The following is a 19,903-nucleotide window of genomic DNA, read 5'->3' on the forward strand; positions in this document are numbered from 1 at the left end:
GGGGGGCAGAGCAGTGACTACTCAGACTCAGGGTCTGTAAATATCTGTCTGGTGGTAACTGGTAAGAGGCCAGAGAGACACCTTGAGAAGGGACAGGAACCTCATTCTGGCAAAAGTCAGTGAAGAGGGAACAGGAAGAAATAAATCAAAACTGGGCAAGAAAAGAAGAAAAACTCGTTCCTGTTTCACCCGTCGATTAAATAAAAGGCCGATAAGAACACTAGTTAACAACACTGATCACAGTTCATATGAGAGTAAAGTCACAAGTCCCTGTTTGGAGAATAGTATCACAAATAGTAGAAATAAGGCTTCCATGTAAAAATACGAAAGCAAGGATATTACCTTTTACAATTAAAGTCTTTTGAGTCATTTTTTTAAAAACTACACAGCGGGACCGTCCTATGTAGGACGGAAGCCCCGAGAGACAAGTGAAGTAATAAAGGTTCTGCCAGAATAGTCTTTTCTTCTATTCCTTCATTTCTTTCATCTGTAAAAAAGTTGGGAGAAAAAAAAGGTTTTGCCAAGTATTATGAGATAATTTGTAATACTCATTGTGGCAACAAGAGGCTGAAGTGCATCACTACCCCATTTTTTATGTTTTCTTTGCGATGAGTTTTAATTTACAGAACTTATATATAACTCGCAGTATATGTATCTGGAGTTTAGAGAGCATGGAGAAAAATAAAACTTGCCCGGAAGAAAACATGAATGCTTTTAGTCCTATGATGAAAGCTGGGCAAGTGGTGCACTTCTGCCCGTTGTGGCCTAGTATTACAACAACAATAACAATTTTTACCTAACAATCACTTTATATCTACATTCTACTAGTCTAACTACTAGTACCAACGCAATACTTGAGTTTCAGTAATGATACCAAAACATTTTTTTTCTGTGCCATGCGTTGAGGAATAACAAAACCCTCATTGGAAGCAATTACATTCTCGTCACTAAAAGTGTATTTCCACATCTTTGTGGAAGTATCTAAGCCCCGGGCCCCTGGGTGGGCGATTCCCACGGCAACGTTTGACTGATAACTGAGAACAAGCTTTGCTAGGAGGTTAGCTGTTTAGCTACTTAAGTGGTTTTTGGTATTTTCCAAAAATAATTTGCCAGGAACCATTAGCCATTCCGTTGTGCTGTTAAGTTTGCATTATATTCGGAAAGTACAAGCTAGTTAGCCTAGCTTGCTAATGTTATTTCAACCCCTGCTGAGTTATCAGCCACTCCTGTACACTCAGAGATGTGTTCCCACATTATAGCAATGAGGCGGGCCAGCTAGCGTTAGATTTTTCTCTTGTATGGGTCCAGATGGTGATGGCAGTGACCAGACTCACAGCAGTGGGTAGTCCTCTGACACAAAAGCAAGGCTAACAAGGTAACAAATTCAGCCACCCAGCTTAAAAATCTGACAGATGGTAAATGTCAGTTTTGAGTGAGAGTTTTTGATATTCAGTGCTACACTCACACGTTGGTCGCTACCATAACAGTATTCAAAAATAGTTCTCCTGAGACAATTGCCCTATGCCCCCCTAAATTCCTGCCACTCTCCACTGTTAAGAAATCTAAAAAGCTAGACTCATGCCATGCACAACTATGCTCAATCAAACAAGAGCTATGGAGAGAGAGGGAGAGAGACCAGGGGAAGACTTGAACAAAATGTTTTTTTGGTGACCTCCTCTGCAAAGCTGACCATCCATCATTCCATCAGGTGGGCTGGAGTGGTGCGGCAGCTCGGCTAACCACAGTGGATGTGATTCCAGGCAGCGCCCGCGGCCCCAAACTGGCCCCGCTGAGTCTGGCTTCACAAGAACTCACATCAAAAAAGGAGGTTGAAATGTCCTGTTGAGTGACACTTCTGGTGTTCACAGGGTTGCCATAAAGGAAGCCTTTTAAATGACCTGGTGGCTTTCAGCTGGATGTCAAAGTGAAGTTTTGTGTCAGCAGTTATCCAGGCATGTTGTTCAGAAGAAGTACTGGCTCCCTACACTTTATCCTTAGCCATTATTATTAGTTACTACTACACCTATGTTATCACTCTATTGGAAGAGCTCTCCAACACGTAACGCATCCATTGGTAGCACAGGTGTACTGACATTTTTATACCGATTACAACAAAATGTACTTTAATTGACTGATTTAGGAATAGGAATATTGGAATAATTATTGTTATTTTGGTAGGTATTTTGGGGAATATGGTTGTACGTAATATAACAACTTTTATTTCTGCATATTTTTGTAATGATGTTAAAAAAACGCTCTTAATAACTGCTACCACAGGATCTGCTTTGGCTAAAAATAGCCTAGTTTAGCATAAAATAGCCTAGCTTTGCATAAAGACTGGAAGTGGGGGAAATGGCTATTCTAGCTCTGTTCAAAGTTAAAAGAATATGCCTACCACCATATCAATTAACCTGTTGTATCTCATTTGTTTAATTCTTACACAAATAGAAATGTAAAAAGATAAATTTGAGGTTTTGTTGTTGCTGTAGCAGCAGTTCATCTGTCCGTCCAGCAATTTTTGAAATCGGTAACAACAGTGTCAATCACATCAACGCTTGCTGCCAAATTATCCACTGGCATCAACTGAGAGAATTCTTCTTTTGCTCGACTTTCACAAACAATGTGAGAGAGTGAGTGTCCTCTGGCACTCTGTACTGTAGGAACGAGGACTAAAAACAGGACTAACCGTAACCAGACTGAAGGCCAACGCTCATAAAAAAGCTACGCTAACCACAAGTGCGGTCGGTTGGGAAATGCACTCATTTTTGTACAAATAACTACATGTGTGAACCAGTGAGAAGCTGCATGGGCACAAGTACAGAAGTATAGTTCAACTCTGGCCTTGCCAACACTGAAGTCAGGAAAACTTGAAAAAAGTCCCTGATTATAACAAAATCTTTGCAGCGTGTCTATATTTGTTCCTCTCAGGATTATACTTCTGTTACACTACAGACAGCATTCATTGGGAGGGAACATTTCTTGTTGTGCTGTTTTTGCATTGAACTCCACATAAAAGGTCACCTGTCAATCAAAGGACCCTGTTTCCATGCAAACACTCTGTACTATGATGTCTAGCTATAGACAGGCAGCATGCTGAGGAAAATTGGCAAGAAAATTTTTTTTGCATCTATAGGGTGAATTAATATGAAAGTGATTCAAAGAATTTCCAAAAAGAGCTTCTGCCAGTGTGTTACTATGCGCGACAATACAGTTCACCGCTGTCAAACTTTCACTTTCACAGCATGTGGACCATCATAATGCTGCATTGTATTCTTTGTTTTACTGACTACTACACAATAGGACGAGGCAAAGGCTTTTACAGGTTTCTTGAGCCAGGATATTTTGTAAACATGTATGACTAAGATTCTGCAGAAACCTCATCATGACTGGGATAATAGGGGACTTGTTAACACATTTATTATGAATTACTGCAGAGGAGTTGCACGGTGGGTGTAAGGTCAAAATTCTTACTGGAGGAGAGGAATGTCTTATTGATTGGAATATATTGAATACCTTCTCATCACAGTTAACTGCACACATGGTTAAAAAAGAAGCCTAAACTATCACAAGCTGCCCAAAACCATTTACCTGCCCAATCATATAAAAAGTAGCCCAATTAATCTTTGACTAAGTCCCGCCCTCGGCTGCTACTCCGTCAAGATGTCAGAGTTACCCAGGAGCCCACACTGTCACTAACTGTACTTCCTGCATAAATATCATCACATTTCTGTGTCTGATGCTACGCAATGATTGGCTAGTCTGCCTTTGAGGGATGGGACTTAGCAGGAAGAATACCACCCAATCTGGTGTGACATCCTACAGCTTCTAACCTTAAGCAGCACTATTTATGCCTGTACGCAATAAAAAATGCTAAATACTAAAATCTCTTGTGTGAAATAACCAAAACTTGGTTAGCAGGGAATGTGTATTAAGAAATCCGAGACATGTGTTTTCAGGGCCTCTAATCACTGCATTCTGACTCAGGTTCACCCCTGCAAACCACGGTTTGTGATTTGCCAAAAATCTTGTTTTCCATCTAGTCTTCAAGATTCTGTGTTAAATACCTTGTGTATATGGCAAACTGAATCCCTTGGCCATTTAGATAAAGTGGTGAACACAGTGATTGTGGTCTCAGTTTCAGGATGAAAGGCATGACAAAAAAAAAGCTAAAAAGATACATCACCTGCACCGGCGACCAGCTCCTTTGCTCGGCTGTGGAGACAGAAAATAGCTGTGTGAGACTAAAAATATGACACCGTTTCAAGAAGTTAGTAGCTTAGCTCAGTTGCTTTCATGGGAATGGAATTTTATTATTATTCATAGGGGCCATCAGTGTTCCAGCAAGTGTCTCTTTGATGAGATATGTGAGGCTGCAGCAGCCATAGGAAATAGTGAGCTGTGTGACTGTGTGGTGACAGCTGTGAGTGATGGCAGCGTGGCTCACTTCTCCAGGCTGGGGGAGCGGGTGAGGAGGTTAGCCGAGGACGCCGCCTTCTTGTCCAGACGTTTCCTCTGCCTCTCCGGGTTCCCCAGTTTCTCGCTGTTCCTACGAACCCTGGAACACCAGAGCGGACAGAAATCTGCTTCAGTTTCCAGCGGTAAACACTGTGTGACACTAAATCCCATGCAGATGCATGCAGTTACCCCACTAATTATGCATGCAAAATGGTAGTTAATGGATATTTTGCATGTATAAATAGTACGTACACACAGAAACATTTATGTTTGCCATGTTTGGAATTGTTTACCGACTTCATTCCCAACCTTCCAAAAGGATAAATCTGGTTTAATACAACCTATGTTTTGGCCACCATTACTCTCTGTAATAATAACATTGTACTCACCAAAGTAACTGATCTTTCTCAATAAAGCCCTGCACCCATTTGTTACTGTTGCTACGCCTGTAAAGCTTTTCCAGTTTAGCAGTTTACAAAGATAATGGTGGCAGATTTACCATCGGAATTTGATTGATGATTTCAGACAGACGTAGATAAAAGCAGCCTCCTATTTCTAGCTGGCAACCGTTGATGTTGCTGGATAAAACTGCAATTGTCGTAGGGAGATTTGATCAACTGTAGTAGAGATGGTTAAGAAAGTAGACGGCACATTTTAGTGTTATTTCCAGTGTCAGTGTCACGTGGGTTTCGTCACTGCCCCCACCTCTTTAGGGGACTAGTGGCAGATCCTGAGTCTGTTAACTCCAATGGGAGAAGTGAACTTGAACACAGATTATGACCAATTATTTTGCTCCTTAGTCAGAGAAGTAAATATTGGACCCATTTTTCACAAGCCCTATTTCTTCCAAACATTCTGACACTAAAATGGCATTTTTTAGACAGACGAATCAGGAGGAAATGTACTTTGTTTGAGACCTTTCTCTGTCTCAGCAACTCACTTTTGCGAGCTCTGGCAACACAGATATCTCTTCTCTCTGTTGTTGCTAAACAGTCGGTCTGGTGACGTTACTAGTCTAGCGTAAGCCAAACTGTGTCAAGATTTCAAGCTAATGTCAACTAACGTTTGCAAACGCCCTGGCCAAATCATTTTCGTAACGCTAAATATGGCTGTCAGCTGTCTAAACATCTCATGTTAGCAAAAAGAAAATATAACTACATTTGTTCGGGCCTAATTAGGAGACAGGAGGTGCATACCATTTCATTGGCTCTGCTTGTAATGGTTCATCTTTTGTTAGAGAGTATCTTTGGCTATAGTTAGTTAATTAACTTTAACTCCTGGAGTTAGTTTAAACACTAGAGAAGACTAACAGGTCCATGGCAAAAAGTTAACAGGATAAGCTAATGTGTTGGCAAACACATAGTAATGGCAAATTTATCTGGTTAAACTTCCCCAAATCCATTACACAGCAGGACAGAGCAGCTAAAACGTTACCCTAAACTCCACACTGCCTCCCACGCAGTGAATGTTCCAGTCCTCCACTGGGCCTTAGGTGTAGTTAGCTAATGAGATGCTAACTCTTGGCCTTGGAAATAAGCTTAGGTTACTACAGGCTGACTTTGAAGCAGACAAATACATAACAAGAAGTGGAACAGGTCGTAAACAAGCCAAAAGGTCATCTAGAGCAGGAAGTAGGTCTGATAATAATCAGATAATTGTAGTTTGGGAATTGGGACTCTTGTTCCCCTTTCTTTCTCTTTCAAACAAGTTTGGCTAACACAGAGGTTTGTTTACAATCTGTCTGATCATGTTTCTTGCCCCGTCAAACTTCTTTTTAGAAATGACATCTTGTTCCCTGATCTCATAAAAAGAACTTGGGGAGTTCAGTGTCGTCATCATTACTGATAGAAGTGTACCATGAATACTGGACCCAGTTGTAATAAACTGGAATTACCTTTTAACTATTGGCTTATAACTAATTATCGGCCATCACCCAAACTCCCAATTCTAAACAGGCAATTTGTAGAAGAGAGGACTGGTGAGGGTCAAGACAAATGAATATGATTACCCACAAACAAACTGTTCTGAACCATAATTAATCTCTTATTGTCTCTGAGGAATTCTTGCGACACACCCCGTTTCCTGATGACATGCCATTGTAACAGCAGCATCACTAGAGGAAGTGTTGTGGGACTAAAATAAATCTTTGATGTCTATCTACATCACTGGCCACGGATCGAGGAAGTAAAACTCAGCTCGCAACCACCCCCTCCTCCCAAATCTCTCTACTACTAATCTGAAGTAAAGTTGAATGTAGGTGTAGTAGGCTGAGCAGGGACGCACGGCGTTCCCAGTACCCCAGAGGGGCATGGCAGAGCTGAGTGGAGGGACTAGAGCACATGTTACCCATCACCAATGAAACCCATTTCCAAGCCACAACAAGGAAGTCGGACAAAAGAACACATGCATGCACATGCACATTACACACACAAAGCAGCAGTGCTCTGGCACTGTGCTTTCTCATCACTTCAAAGGCAGTCGTTTGAGAACAAATCACATCATGCACCTTGATTCGTTTGAGGAAGACAAAGTTAAAAGTGTGATTAAGAAAGAGTAGAGCTGCATTAAAAATCATCAAGATTTCAGGCAGTTTGTGTGTTTCTGCAAAACCCAGTTGAACGGCAGATCCTTAGTGGCACTGTGTCAACTCCTCACATCTGTATCGTCTTACAGAACCATCAAACTTAATTCTCTGTGGCTACAGTGAAGTTGTAACCTGGAGGACCACTCTGGAGGTTCTTTTGACGGGTATCATGTATGCTGTTTGCTGTTTAGACGGATATGCCATTTCAAAATATTTTGTTACATCTGTACAATCGTGCAAACCCCCTGACCTTTCTCGATCAGTCTAAGTGTATACATGCTGTAACCCTAGCCCCTTTTGTTCAGTATGCTGTATGCAATTACCCTCACATCACATTTTCCATTGGGTTCCAATCTGTGTGCCGTGAAGCTAATCTTAGATATGTCACTCAGTGTGGACGAGTGCGGCCATTGTGTTCCACTAAGGCTTATTGTTTCCCTCGCCCCCTGCTCAAATATATGGGGAAGAAAGCACATGGAAGCTGGAGCGAACATGACGACAGAACATGTCGTCCCCGATCGGGGTGTCTGCTCTAACACACCATAATCACACCCTGGCAACCTGATCACCTCACAAGGGGGTTTTGCAGCGCAACTGGGGTTTGCAGTCACACAAGTCAGAATCAAGACATTTTTTGATTAGTCCTTAAAAGCCATGCGATCAATCTCGAGAGAGATGATGATTAAGGAGACGGCGGTGGTGAGGGTGGCGAGATCACCCACAGCGGTTTCTTCTCTCCTTCCTGGATGGCGGACAGGGGGCCGGAGCGGGAGCTGAGGTTGGAGTCTGAGGTTCTGACCGAGGCCGAGGCAGAGCCTAGCTCCTCTGGGGAGCAGCTTCTGTCCCGGAAGTCCTCCCTTTGGAGACATCTGATCGTGGTGGGCTGAATGGGCTCCTCCACCGACGACGTCCAACTCAGCTCCTTTTCCTGCTCCCCTCCTCCTTCTTCATCTTCCTCCTCATCCTCCTCTTCCAACCCGGGGGTGCGGTGGAGCTTGGCCCGTGTCCCCTCAACCAAAGGCTGCCCCGGAGGGAGTGCGTCCTCCAGTTGCAGGCTCTGGACGCGCCTGGGGAGAGGGACCCTGTCCTGCCCAGTGTCCTGCCCTGGGAGGATGGGCTCTGTCTGGGTTGACCTGTCCAGGGTTGCTGATCTGGGTCTCGGCATCATGGACACTGGGCTTCCTATGTGGCCATTGGCATTGGTCACAATGCTGCCTGACAGTTGGCTAGAGATAGTTCAAAGGTTGAGGTCAACAGGGAAGAGTCATACAAATCACACATCATATGAACACAAGCAGGCTTTTGAACGGTCTAGCATGCCTCTGATGTAGCAACAATGTGGCTATACATGAAGGGAAATAAATGATGGCCACTCATCATCCATCCCGTTTATCTGAGCCCTTAGCGTGTTGGTCCAGTACCTGGTAGCAGGGTGGCGGATCCCATCAACGGCTGAGCTGGAGGAAAGTCTTTTGCTGCCTGTGCAACCATCAGAGCAGCACACATGGTTCAGCACTCGAGCAGCACCTGGGTTCACTGGGTGGGACAAAAGTTGATTATTATTTGATTGACGTCTCTTGATTGATATTTCTGAGTGAAACTGCACTGGCACACTCAGTATGTCCAGTCGTTTTTCATGAACAGCGGTCAGAGATTTATAGTGTGGACCATATAGGACAGGGTTTTTATTTCGGAATTTGTTGATACTGTCACAGATACCCAAGATTAAAAACCAATACATCACAATATTTTATTTGATACTTTAGCTTGTCAGTCACTTGTACAATTCCCAAAATGTATAGTTCATCAACTCGCTAAGAATTTTAAACGAAAGGCACTATATCTAGTTTACGATGTTTAGTTAAGATTAAGCATCAGTGAGGGCCGCTTCCTACAATCTTTGAGAGAACGGACAATCTGAGTACTAAGTGCAATTCCCTCAAAGAGAGAAGGTCTCAGAGTGTGCACCGTCATCCCCATTTATACAATTTAACATGCGTCGCCCCTCTCTATAATGCCTTTAGTAGCGGCCATTCAAAACAGGTAAACACACTTTTGCATTTAAATGAGTTTGGACATCAAATTGTTTGATCTAGTTCAATTGAATCACCTTTGGAGATGTCAAAGATAATGTTTCTCTTTACAAAATCAAAAATGGACTATCAAATCCAAGGTTAGGTTCCTTTACTGACAATGTAAAATATTTTGCATATGTCTTTGCATATGCAATGGTAAAGTATGAAATACACTGGGCGATGCTCTACCACCCATTGTACCATGAGCATGTTGAAGATCACTCACCTGCAATGAGCTGCTGTTTCAGTAATGGTAAGAGCTGATCATGGAGGCGGATCCTGCGCAGGGCGTCAGCCAGCGAGGATTTCAGCAGCGTGATCTCATCTTCCTGCGCCTGCAGACGCACCTCCATCATGGAAGCTCGGTCTGGGAAGTCGGTGCTGCCGTCTGCCGACGCGTCGTCTGTAAAAGAGACCATAAAGGTGGCTCAGGAAAGCTGGGCTAATTTGTGAGAAGCCTGGATGGAATGAACCAGACAAACGAACCAGGATTTATCGGTTTCATCACATCAACAAAACCACTTCCATAAAAAGCTAAAGAGAAACTTTGAGTAGCATGTTGTCGACCAGCGGTGAGCTCAAACACAAGTAGACATCATGTTTGTTCAGTTTGTTGGAGCGCTCTGTTTCTAATTATCTTGGGCGCAAATCAAGTGAGTTAAGTAAATTCAATGTTAAGTGCTGTGCAGAATGTATAAGACGCAACATGGCATGAAACACCATTGAAGTAGTAAATAGGACTCCAGCGTCAAGTCATTTAGTTTACTGGAAGAAATTATGATAATTACCAACCAATCAGAGGAACATCTGCACTTCATCAATTGTACAATGTAGTTTTGCAGGCTGTTTTTTTTTATTTTAATCTGGGTCAAGCGAATAAAAACAACTTGAACAGAGGAGTGTCTCTTAAAGACCTCATTGTGTGTTGAGTAGGGCTACAGTTCTGGTGTGTGTTTGTGTGAGTGTATGAGAGGCACACAGCTGATTTTGGTCCAAAACGTGTGCGTGTATGCGCGTGTGTGGAATGCCTCCTTCTGTTCTTGTGTCACTGAATGGAACAAAGCTGTGCATAGTGAGCATCAGGAGGATATTTTCCTGCTCCAGTTCAACTCAGCTGTGTTGGTAGTTCTCATGATTACTCAGCCACTCGATACTTGCTCAGCCATTTTAGTTGTTTTTTTGCACTGCAGCCAATAAAGCACCAGCGTTAATTGACCGAGAAGTTCCAAGGAAACGTTCCCACTCAGTAATAACAAGTAGGTAAGAGGTCCTCAGACACCACTCCTCTCTGCACAAATCCTTTAAAGACCGCTCCACTCAATTTTAGCAGAAGGCTAACAGTTGAGATCAAGAACCTGGAATAAGACAGTTGCTGGTAATCGTAGTCAGAAAGGCCAAGTCATACTTTCCCCTTCCGCTTTGATCAGCGTGACGTAAATGTCGTCATCTGCCCATTTTTCACACGGACCCCTTTAGAGTACGTCAGATTGCTGATCGGCTTCTAATGTGAAACATCTGCAGGAAGCGTTTGTTCTTTCTGACTGTGGTGTGGTGATAACACCTCTGAAATGTTACATGCTAAAAATTTATCAAGAAGTAATACAGCAATATCTATCTTGACACCATTTGCCACAAACATCTACTGCTCATACCCAACCAAGAAAGGCTGAAGCAGCATAAAGTGTACTGAATTGATGATGAATGTGTTGTATTATTTTATTCATTACTCATTTTAATTAGCTTTACGAGACAAAAGTGTACAAAGGATTTTGTTAAAACTTCATATGCAATCACCTAGAGACTGAGGGTCGGGTCATGCTCCGTCAGTACCAGTTCATACAACGTGTCATCAATTCAAAGCAGTGATTGTGACTTTGCTGAGTCTGAACTCTAACCCTTTAAAGCACCAAAGTCACAAAATAACACTAACTAACTAACAGCAGAAGACCACCAACTACTGTTTTCTGCAAGGTAAAAGGAGTCTGGTGGCTTTGAAGAGAACATAGATAACGGCTTCAGTTCCCCGTCAGAGAGGCAAGATAAAGTGGTGAAAATATTCTGAAAATATTGCGTACATTTAAACTGATATTAATGTTTTTAGGTGTCTAAAATACATCTTCAACAGTACATTGCTTTGCTCACGTGCTGGTACTCCTGTGTGTTTCTACAATCTATTGTAGGTGTAGTGGCCATTTGTCGACTTAATCAAACTTAAACAAACAATAATCAAACGCCACTGATGCACCGTGGTCGGTATTCTTACGCAGCCAGAAGAGATTGTCCATGCAGGATTCCGATTTTCGTGTTTATTAAATAAAGCAAACAAAACAAGCAAACAAACGAACTAAAAAAACTCCTGTCAGTGCCATCTCTCCTGTCATGTGCTATGCTGCTGGTAAAAACTATACGCCCACCCCGGTGCATGCTGGTCCTATCTGTCTACTCCTATAAATAGCAACAGGTGCCCACAGTAATTACCCAAAAAACAATATAACTAAACAAATTACTATTAAAGAGAAAAAATGATCTTAATATATCAAACACCTACAATAATTAAACAATACTACTTATAAATGAAATAACAAAATACAATATCAAGTAAATAGCTCCAACAGTAGGTAACACACTGAATATGGAGAAGTACCTCATATAAGCCCACTTCAAAACATCCAAACTATCTCTTTAATTAAGACCATGTAGCTTAACTAAAACCAGTGATGATTCAAATTGCAATTCAGTGGACTAAGGACAGTTAGGTTTTGAATCAAGAATGGATCCTGAATGGAATCATGACGCCAAGAACTGCAATCACAGTCCAAATGTGACATTTTGTTAAGATTGACACCTGTATAAAAGTTTGAACCAGACTAAAAGATCAACCTAAAGTCCTATCGTTACACTGATGATGATCTGTCCTTGGTCAAGACCAGAGCACATTTATTCAGTTCTCATCCATGAAGAGTTTACACCACCTTATAATAAAACACACTCAAAGAGTTAAACACAGTGTCATGAGGGGGAATCTAAACAAAGTTAATTTCGCTAACACAGAATGACGTGTCAATAAACAGCACTGGCAGGTTTTATGAGACGGTCTGACCAGAAATGAGCTGACAAACAATAAAAGCCATCAGCTGTGACTGCGACTGGACATCATTCATAACAATAAATCACACAAGGCCCTGAGGGAACCAGTTGAAGGAGATGACCACACTACCACTTCAAGACATAAAACATCCTGAAGTTAGCCTGTTAGGTTGTCACCACAGAGAGAAAGGCTGGTAATAGTTGTACAGACATGAGAATGAGCTCTTTGATCTCTGATGAATTCTCCACGTTTCCTTTGTGCTCTAAAGATGTTTCATTACTGCAAAACAAAGGTCCTTGAACTCTTTTCTAAGAAACTAGTCAAACCCTGGTCTGCACTTGGCGCGCAGCCAATCTTTACTGCTTCACTGGAAGATTTCATCAGCCTGCTATTAACATGTAAATGATCTGCCCATTTATCGGTGCTTTGTGTCGACCTGTTTTTTCCATTGCGCTGAGCAATTTGTCATTTTCCCCAAGAATGCCAACTGAAAACACATGAAGAGTTAACCTTCAGATTCACCTGCTCAGCTCGCTGTAATACGGAACCCCAGGAGGGACATGGAGGGGAAAATACAGAAAGATCTCACAGTCCTGCAAAACTTTCATCTAGGTCAATGTAAAAAAAATAAAAATGTAATAAATTTAGGTCGATGTACTTCCGGGTCGGTTCTGGATTGGCCACAAATATAAAGACAAGACAAATGAGACAAGAATTAACGAGCTAGCGTGCCCCGCGGTCTCTTGGCCTTCGGTAAGCAGTTAGCTGTAGCTCAAATACAAGTAGACCACTGTGACCCCCGACTGGCTGAATTTGAGTTGCTACAGCTAACCGCTAACTTAAAGTACGTCTCTGGAGCTGGCGCCCACTCTCTCTAGCTAATTCTTATCTCATTTAATTTAGCTAAAGTTCTTTTAAATCTTTTTTTTTTTGCCCCTCCATGTTTGTTACAGGGAATCCAACTACGGTAAAGTTGAATTATTTTTGGTTCAAAATGTTGCCTGAAGGACACCAAAATAGGACCTGTAGGTTTTCATCATTTCCTGCTAACAAAGTACACTGTAGCTCGAAAAATACCAGATTAATCATTTCTAAAATTCTATTAGGCATAAAAATCATAAATTTTCTTGATATATACTGTACATCTATGAAGCCTTCAGTAAATTACAACAGAAAGTAAACATTCCCTTTGATATCTGTACATGGAAGCCAGCCTGGATCCAGACAGCATGGTAACCTTCATCACCAGGAGATGTCAGCCTCTTTGCCAACTGAGTGATGTAAAAACAGCCAGAGGCCTCGTGGAAGTTTTGGCACACCAGGGTTATGATTCACTGTGGCTCTTAAAGACATTTTCCTTTGGTGTAACCGTTTCACTGGAACAGGCATTTCATCATCAGCAGTGTTGTGAAACGTCTGGAGCTGATCCAGCTGGGCAGGGGAGGAACTGTTCCCTCCACAATAAAGGTCTACTTGAAAAACGCTGCACACTGATTATTCTTCAGAATAAAAAGTTCAGAGTGGAACACGGCTGACTAAATGTAGGAGTAACATTTGAGACCAGCTTTCAAGTGATCACATGATTAGTCAAGTACGCTCTGAAAAAAGAATTAACCCAGTTTGTTCTTTTTATCTTTGTCAGGAATATGATTTTTTTAAACTTTATTTTAAGTTTGAAAAAACATCAGCTTCAGTCTGACTTCAAATTAAATCATTTCTATATGGAAGATGGGTTTACAGACTCCAGTGGAGGTGGTGGGAGAAAGGAAAATTATGGCTAAGCTATCATTCCTAATGAAGAACATGCTCCTCCCATGTTTAGGGTTTTTATTGTGAAAGGTAAGAACAAAAAGATGTGCTTCCTTTGCCAAGGCTGAAAGGTGCAATAAAGTTTGCCGCCTTTGCTTTGTTGTTTGTGAACTATAGTGTACGAAATACCTTGTTCTGTAAAAGAAATTACATTGCAAATTTGCCACGTGATATTTGCATTCTGTGTGAAAGTACTCATGTTAAAAAAAATGAATATAAAAAATGTATTGATTTGCAAAGTCCTTTACATGCTTTAAGGTGAACAGGTGCTGATAAATACCAGTCTGTCGTCAGTCAGTGTAACATCAAAATCACAGAAATTTGATTTTAATGCAAACAGAAAGAAAAAAAACGCCTGACTTTTCCTGCAGGGTTTGCTCATATTTCATTACAAAAAGCTGACTGTCAAAATAAACTCCATTGTGCAAATGTCTGGTAATCATGTGAGCAGAGTTCTTCCTCATCTTGGGTTATTTGGGATGCCTCCTCCTCCTCCACGCGAGAATCATGAGATCATGCGAGAATCTTTACGGCGGTGGAAACGGTATTCCCACATCTCTGCTGGTGGATACATTTGTACCGTGGCATGGTGTATACGGTGTAATCCTTTATCATTACATGCTATGTTTTGTTTAATCGACTGACTCACTTACTTCTACAGCTGGAGCTGCATCAGCTGGGTGTATAGTTCACAATTAGCAGTGGATTGTTAATGTGTGCATTGGACATCATTGTTGCTTCACGTAATGACCTCTCCTTCCTTCCTGCTGCTGTGACCTACATTCAGCTAGTATCAAAATGAGCTAAATGGAAAATGCCACCACTGCCAAGACAATAAGTTGATGTTACATTGCGGTTGAGCTGAAACAACAAGGGAAAGACACCTCAACTCAATGTGATCATCGTTAATCTGCTGAAATTTAGGTCCGACCGATGAGAAGAGCAGCTCTCCTCTGACCTGACTGGCTTGAAGTCTCTACAGAGAGTTTGCACTTCCACCCCGACCTGTCAGAATAAAAGCCTGCGTAGAAACGTCTTTGCACTTCCTCCCCAACCTGTCAGAATAAAAGCCTGCATAGAGACGTCTTTACAATTCCTCCCTGACCTGTCAGAATAAAAGCCTGCGTAGAGATGTCTACAGTGCACATAAGCGGAAGTGTTTGATGAAGTGACACAAGCAGCTACTAAGGAACTTCAAGGGAGACCACACACACACACAATGCAGGCATGCTTGTATCAAAGCACTAGCTGCAGGTTTTAGAGAACATAACAGAAGATCAAATACTGTTGGGTTTCGGTTCAGGGTTAGGACTGTGTGGGGTTTGCTACATCCAGGGCCGCTCTAAACCAGTTAGTTCTTTATCAGTGTAAAAACATCAAGATAACAGAATCAGCTCAGTAGCTCACATGGTAAATTCAGCCGATTGTCCGTTTCAACAGCACTAATCCATCAGTATCATCAGTAACAGTGTCTGAGTCATGTGATGCTCACCACTCGGCTGCTGTCACTTTATCTTTTCATTCAGAAATTCATTCGAACTGCTTCACTGTCAATGAAACAATTTCTTTTACAGTAAAGTCAATACAATACTGCTTTGGATATGTGTCCTGAATATATATTCTTATTATTATCTATATCATGTAAGACCACAGTTAAATATGGAGGAAGAGTTTGCACATGCACAGCATTGACAGGAATGGAACTGAGCACTGCTGTGTTTTTAGAAAGATGGGCGAGAAGGAAGGGGAGGTTCCTCTTCTCCACTCTGGGCCTTTCCTGCTCTGAGAATACTTTAAGAAAGAGTGGCTGGAGCTTTAACGGCTATCCGAAACCCTCGTCTCTAAACACTACCTGATGATAAACAATTAAAACATTCCAAACCCTCCTTTAGTGAGGCTGTTGCTGAAAACGTGGATGGAAAAAGGCTGAGAAAAGCAGAAACACATGCTGAAAGCTAACTTCCCACCGCGGGCCTCCTTCTTCTTCTGAGGGGGAAAAAAAGAACCGACGTCAGTCAGTGAGGAGCATCAAAGACCAAACATCATTAGCAGATAAACAAGTTTCTCTTTAGAAACCCGGATGAACCCCTTTCAAGACAGTGACGGATGAGCACATTACTCCTGAAGCCTTATTGTAAGCAGGTCCTCCACACACCATGTTCTCCCTTTGTATGTCGGTTTGCAGCTATTGTGAATTTAAGGAGACATATCATGTTCATTTTCATACTTATATTTGGGGTTTATACAAGAATATGTTTACATACTTTCAGTGGTGTATAGTAACGAAGTAGAAATACTTTGTTACTGCACTTAAGTCGTTTTTTTTAGATATCTGTACTTTACTTTACTATTTATATTTCTGTTGACTTTCACTTTTTCCTCACTGCATTTTGCAAAGAAAACTGATACTTTGACTCCGATACACTTCCCCTGAAACCTTCGTTACTCGCTACAAAATCAAATCTATCTTTAGAAAAAAAATGAATCATGAGACCAACGTCGGGGACTGTGGTGGAACACAGACTGCAAGCAAGCAGGTTTGGCGAACTAGTGGTCCTAGCTTGCAAGTTAAATCATTGGTTAATCACGTTAATGCGCAATTGCAAACAAGTGCTCTCAAAGCTGCGGTGTTTTGATTCCCAGTGATGCCCAGGATGCTAGCTAGCGAGCGACTACATGAGTAGAATTCCACTCTACGATGACTGATTTCATGATGGAAGCAGAAATGGAAGCACCTGCTACTCCCGCAAAAAACGACGGTGGTGACGAAGACCAACACCCGTGGCCATATTTGCGAGAAATGTTTTCTTATGTTGGAGTGAAAGATTCTTCGTACCGGACGCTTACCCAAAGCTACTGAAATATTGGCATTCAAAAACTCCCCATCCAACCTCAGGAAACACATTGAGGTAAATTAAAATTAATCCCATGAGCCGCAACGTCATTGTTTTTTAGTTATCATAATTAGCATAAACCTGTTAAGATATCTAGCAGTGTTTCCCACAAGATTGGAGTATATCTTTGGCGGGGGAGACAGGTGTCTGATCTTCTAATTTTGCTATACATGGTGTATGTTAGGCTAACGTTCGCTAGCTATCGTAAATCAAATGAGACAATTAGTGTAGTAGACAGATCGCTAGCGAGTTAGTGAGCTGAGGAAGTGTTGACAGTTGTGAGATTTTGTTGATTTGAGTCATCTTAGCTGTAATCATTGCAGCACTAGATGGCTAACGTTAGCTAGCCACCACACCATAGGATTGACAGGAGCCGCGAGAGCGCAGCATTACGATTTGAACCGCTTCGGAGTTGGAGATGCATGTAAGTATGTGTAGCAAGTGGGGCTAGCTAAAGTTGTTATGCTTACATCCTCTAGTCCAGAGGAAGCCAACACGGTGCCCGCGGGCACCTGGTCGCCCGCAGGGACCACGTGAGTTGCCCGCAAGGCATGTTCTAAAAATAGTATTAGTTACCATGGAGCTCCGTCTAAAATTTTTAGTTGCTGTTCATATTTTATCAAAAACGCTTGCATGAATGTAGATTTTAAAATGACAATATTTCTTGTCATAAGAGAGTTGGGTACCCGGAGGTGCATGGCAGACAGCCAGGAAGAGGCTGCCATACCGCACTGGGTTTTCAGGTTCCGAATGGCGGGCGCTTCCCGTTGGCACCGGACGCGCGACACGAGCGCACCCCGTCGTCCTATCTGTCAGTCCTCGGAACAGGCCGCGGGGCAACAACTCTTGGGTGGCGGGGTAAAAGCGAGGTAACGCAATCCGACCGAAAAGGCCCAGACTAGAGGTTTGAACGCAGGCACCCGAAGATACTCGCGCACCTCAGAGGGTTGGATCCCCCCCTCGGCTATAGACGAGACTGTTTACTAGTTTCTTCGTGGAGAAAAAGGTACCATTAGAAATGGTGTCGGTGACAACAAACGGCGCTCCCGCCATACAGGCTTCATTGCACAATGTAAAGGTGACCCAGACTTCCCAAAATTTCTACATTACCACTGCATCATTCACCAGCAGGCGCTATGTGCAAAAGTAACCGGCTTTGATCATGTGATGACTCCTGTCGTGAAGATCATAAATGGCTTCCGATCCAAAGCCAAACAACAAAGGATATTCATAACTGATGATTTGTATAAACATGGGTCAGAGTTGATTTGTTGATCATGATTTGTTCAAAAATGTTACAAAAGTGGTTAGTACAAACGAGACATGATTTGGAGATATGACAGTTAATGATTTCATAACAAATGTTAGAAGTGATAATCTTTACAAAAATAGAACAGGTGTGATTTTGAACCAAATGCTACAAATGTGCTTATTCATACAAAACTGTCAAGAAAGATATTTACAAAAATATCAGAGATGTGATACCTCTGACTTTCAAATGTTGAAACAGAATAACAGAAATAAATGTTTAAATATATCTGTGTTTCCGACTATCATTGTTGTGGAAATCATTGTTAATAATTATTGTGAGGAATAATTAACATTGACATGTGATCAGACAGTCTCTTCACACATATTATTATTAAAAGGTGATCTGTGCAACTTTGTTATTCAGGAAGTTTGTATCAAACAAGTAGCCATTCGTACTACTCGGTACCCTTCAAGTAGCTCTCAGTTTCAAAAAGGTTGGTGACCCCTGCTCTAGTCGGTATGAGCATACTTATAAACGAACTGTTACAACTCCTTCATAGTGTCATATTGCTTTTCGGAGAATTATGATGATAAGTTCATAGTAGATGCAAAAGTATACTTATGTACAATATATTATGTTGAACATTGTTGCTCCTGGATGGATCACAGCCAACCCAATTATTTTCAACACAACTCCTTGTCCTTGGTCATGGTGGCCACAGCACTTAAAAGAATAAACTTCCTAATTCTCAAAATTCTGACCCTTTGCTTTTTTATTAACAGCATTTACTTGTACTTTTACTTTCAATACTTAAGCACATTTAATATCAGAAAATTACTTTTGATACTTAAGTACAGTAAATATCAAATACTTTAAGACTTTTACTCAAGTAGTATTCTAATAGGTGACTTTCACTGGAGTCATTTTCCAGCAAGGTATCTTTACTTTTACTCAAGTATGGCTTTTGGGTACTTTATACACCACTGCATACTTTAATGATCAAAAAACACTATTTGTTTCATACTGTCTGCTTGAATCTACGGCGTAAAATAAATATTGGGGATCCAAACACTTCATTTCCTGCATTCTGGTGAATTTTTATGCATCAACTTCTGGTGGAAACATTTTTATTTATGTAAAGAACACAAAGGCGCCAAGTGACAATTCAAATACAAATGTAAAACGGATCGTTATGCAGTAAAGCTCCCAGGCATTCGGTTTTGCTTTCAAATATTGATTCTCCTGTAGATCACCTTTCTTTCGTTGATTAGTCATGTTCTTTATGCTTTTTACATGCTGAATGATTTATTTTCAAGAAACTTATGAGAAAATCCAAGCACAATATTTAAAGTGGTGCTTTCGTGTCATTCTTTGAAGAAAAACTCAGTTTTACAGATCTGTTCAACTTGATTAATCAACAAATAGAATGAATGAATAATGATCAAAGAATTTCTTTCCTAATAATTTCTCAATCTCTGCTGAGTCAACACCACAGACTGTATAAGAAGCGGCCGTAGTCGTCGTGACGTCAACCATTGGTTTGTGGACTGCCGTTTTGAAGCCTTGAGTTTGGCAGTTTGGCCGTCGCCATCTTGGTTTTTTGCAACCAATGAACAGAAGTTACCATTTGGACTGAGGAGGAGTGACGTAGAGACGCCGTATACGGCTCTGGTAGTGGTAGTCTTCTTGAAGACCATGAACTCATGTTTACAATGTTCCATCCATCCATTGTCCACCGCTTATCCG

At 41.5% G+C, this 19,903-nt stretch overlaps 1 protein-coding gene across 3 annotated transcripts in view; it reads right to left on the reverse strand.

The window, feature by feature from the left end:
- eml3 (EMAP like 3) overlaps nucleotides 1–19,903 on the reverse strand; it is a 60,218-nt gene that overhangs the window by 17,995 nt on the left and 22,320 nt on the right. For 2 of the 3 annotated variants that reach the window (XM_031877705.1, XM_031877704.1), the window contains exons 3-7: nucleotides 9,341–9,517; nucleotides 8,461–8,575; nucleotides 7,762–8,265; nucleotides 4,445–4,555; nucleotides 4,184–4,212 (exon numbers count right to left, since the gene is read on the reverse strand). In XM_031877705.1, the coding sequence (XP_031733565.1) occupies nucleotides 4,184–4,212; nucleotides 4,445–4,555; nucleotides 7,762–8,265; nucleotides 8,461–8,575; nucleotides 9,341–9,470 (889 nt within the window). In that variant the 5' untranslated portion in view covers nucleotides 9,471–9,517. The remainder of the gene's footprint in view (nucleotides 1–4,183; nucleotides 4,213–4,444; nucleotides 4,556–7,761; nucleotides 8,266–8,460; nucleotides 8,576–9,340; nucleotides 9,518–19,903) is intronic. The other variant, XM_031877706.1, reaches the window with a different exon arrangement.

This window comes from Anarrhichthys ocellatus, unplaced genomic scaffold, assembly GCF_004355925.1.
Source record: "Anarrhichthys ocellatus isolate YVR2014 unplaced genomic scaffold, GSC_Weel_1.0 scaffold144, whole genome shotgun sequence".
NCBI classification, from domain to species: Eukaryota; Metazoa; Chordata; class Actinopteri; order Perciformes; family Anarhichadidae; genus Anarrhichthys; species Anarrhichthys ocellatus.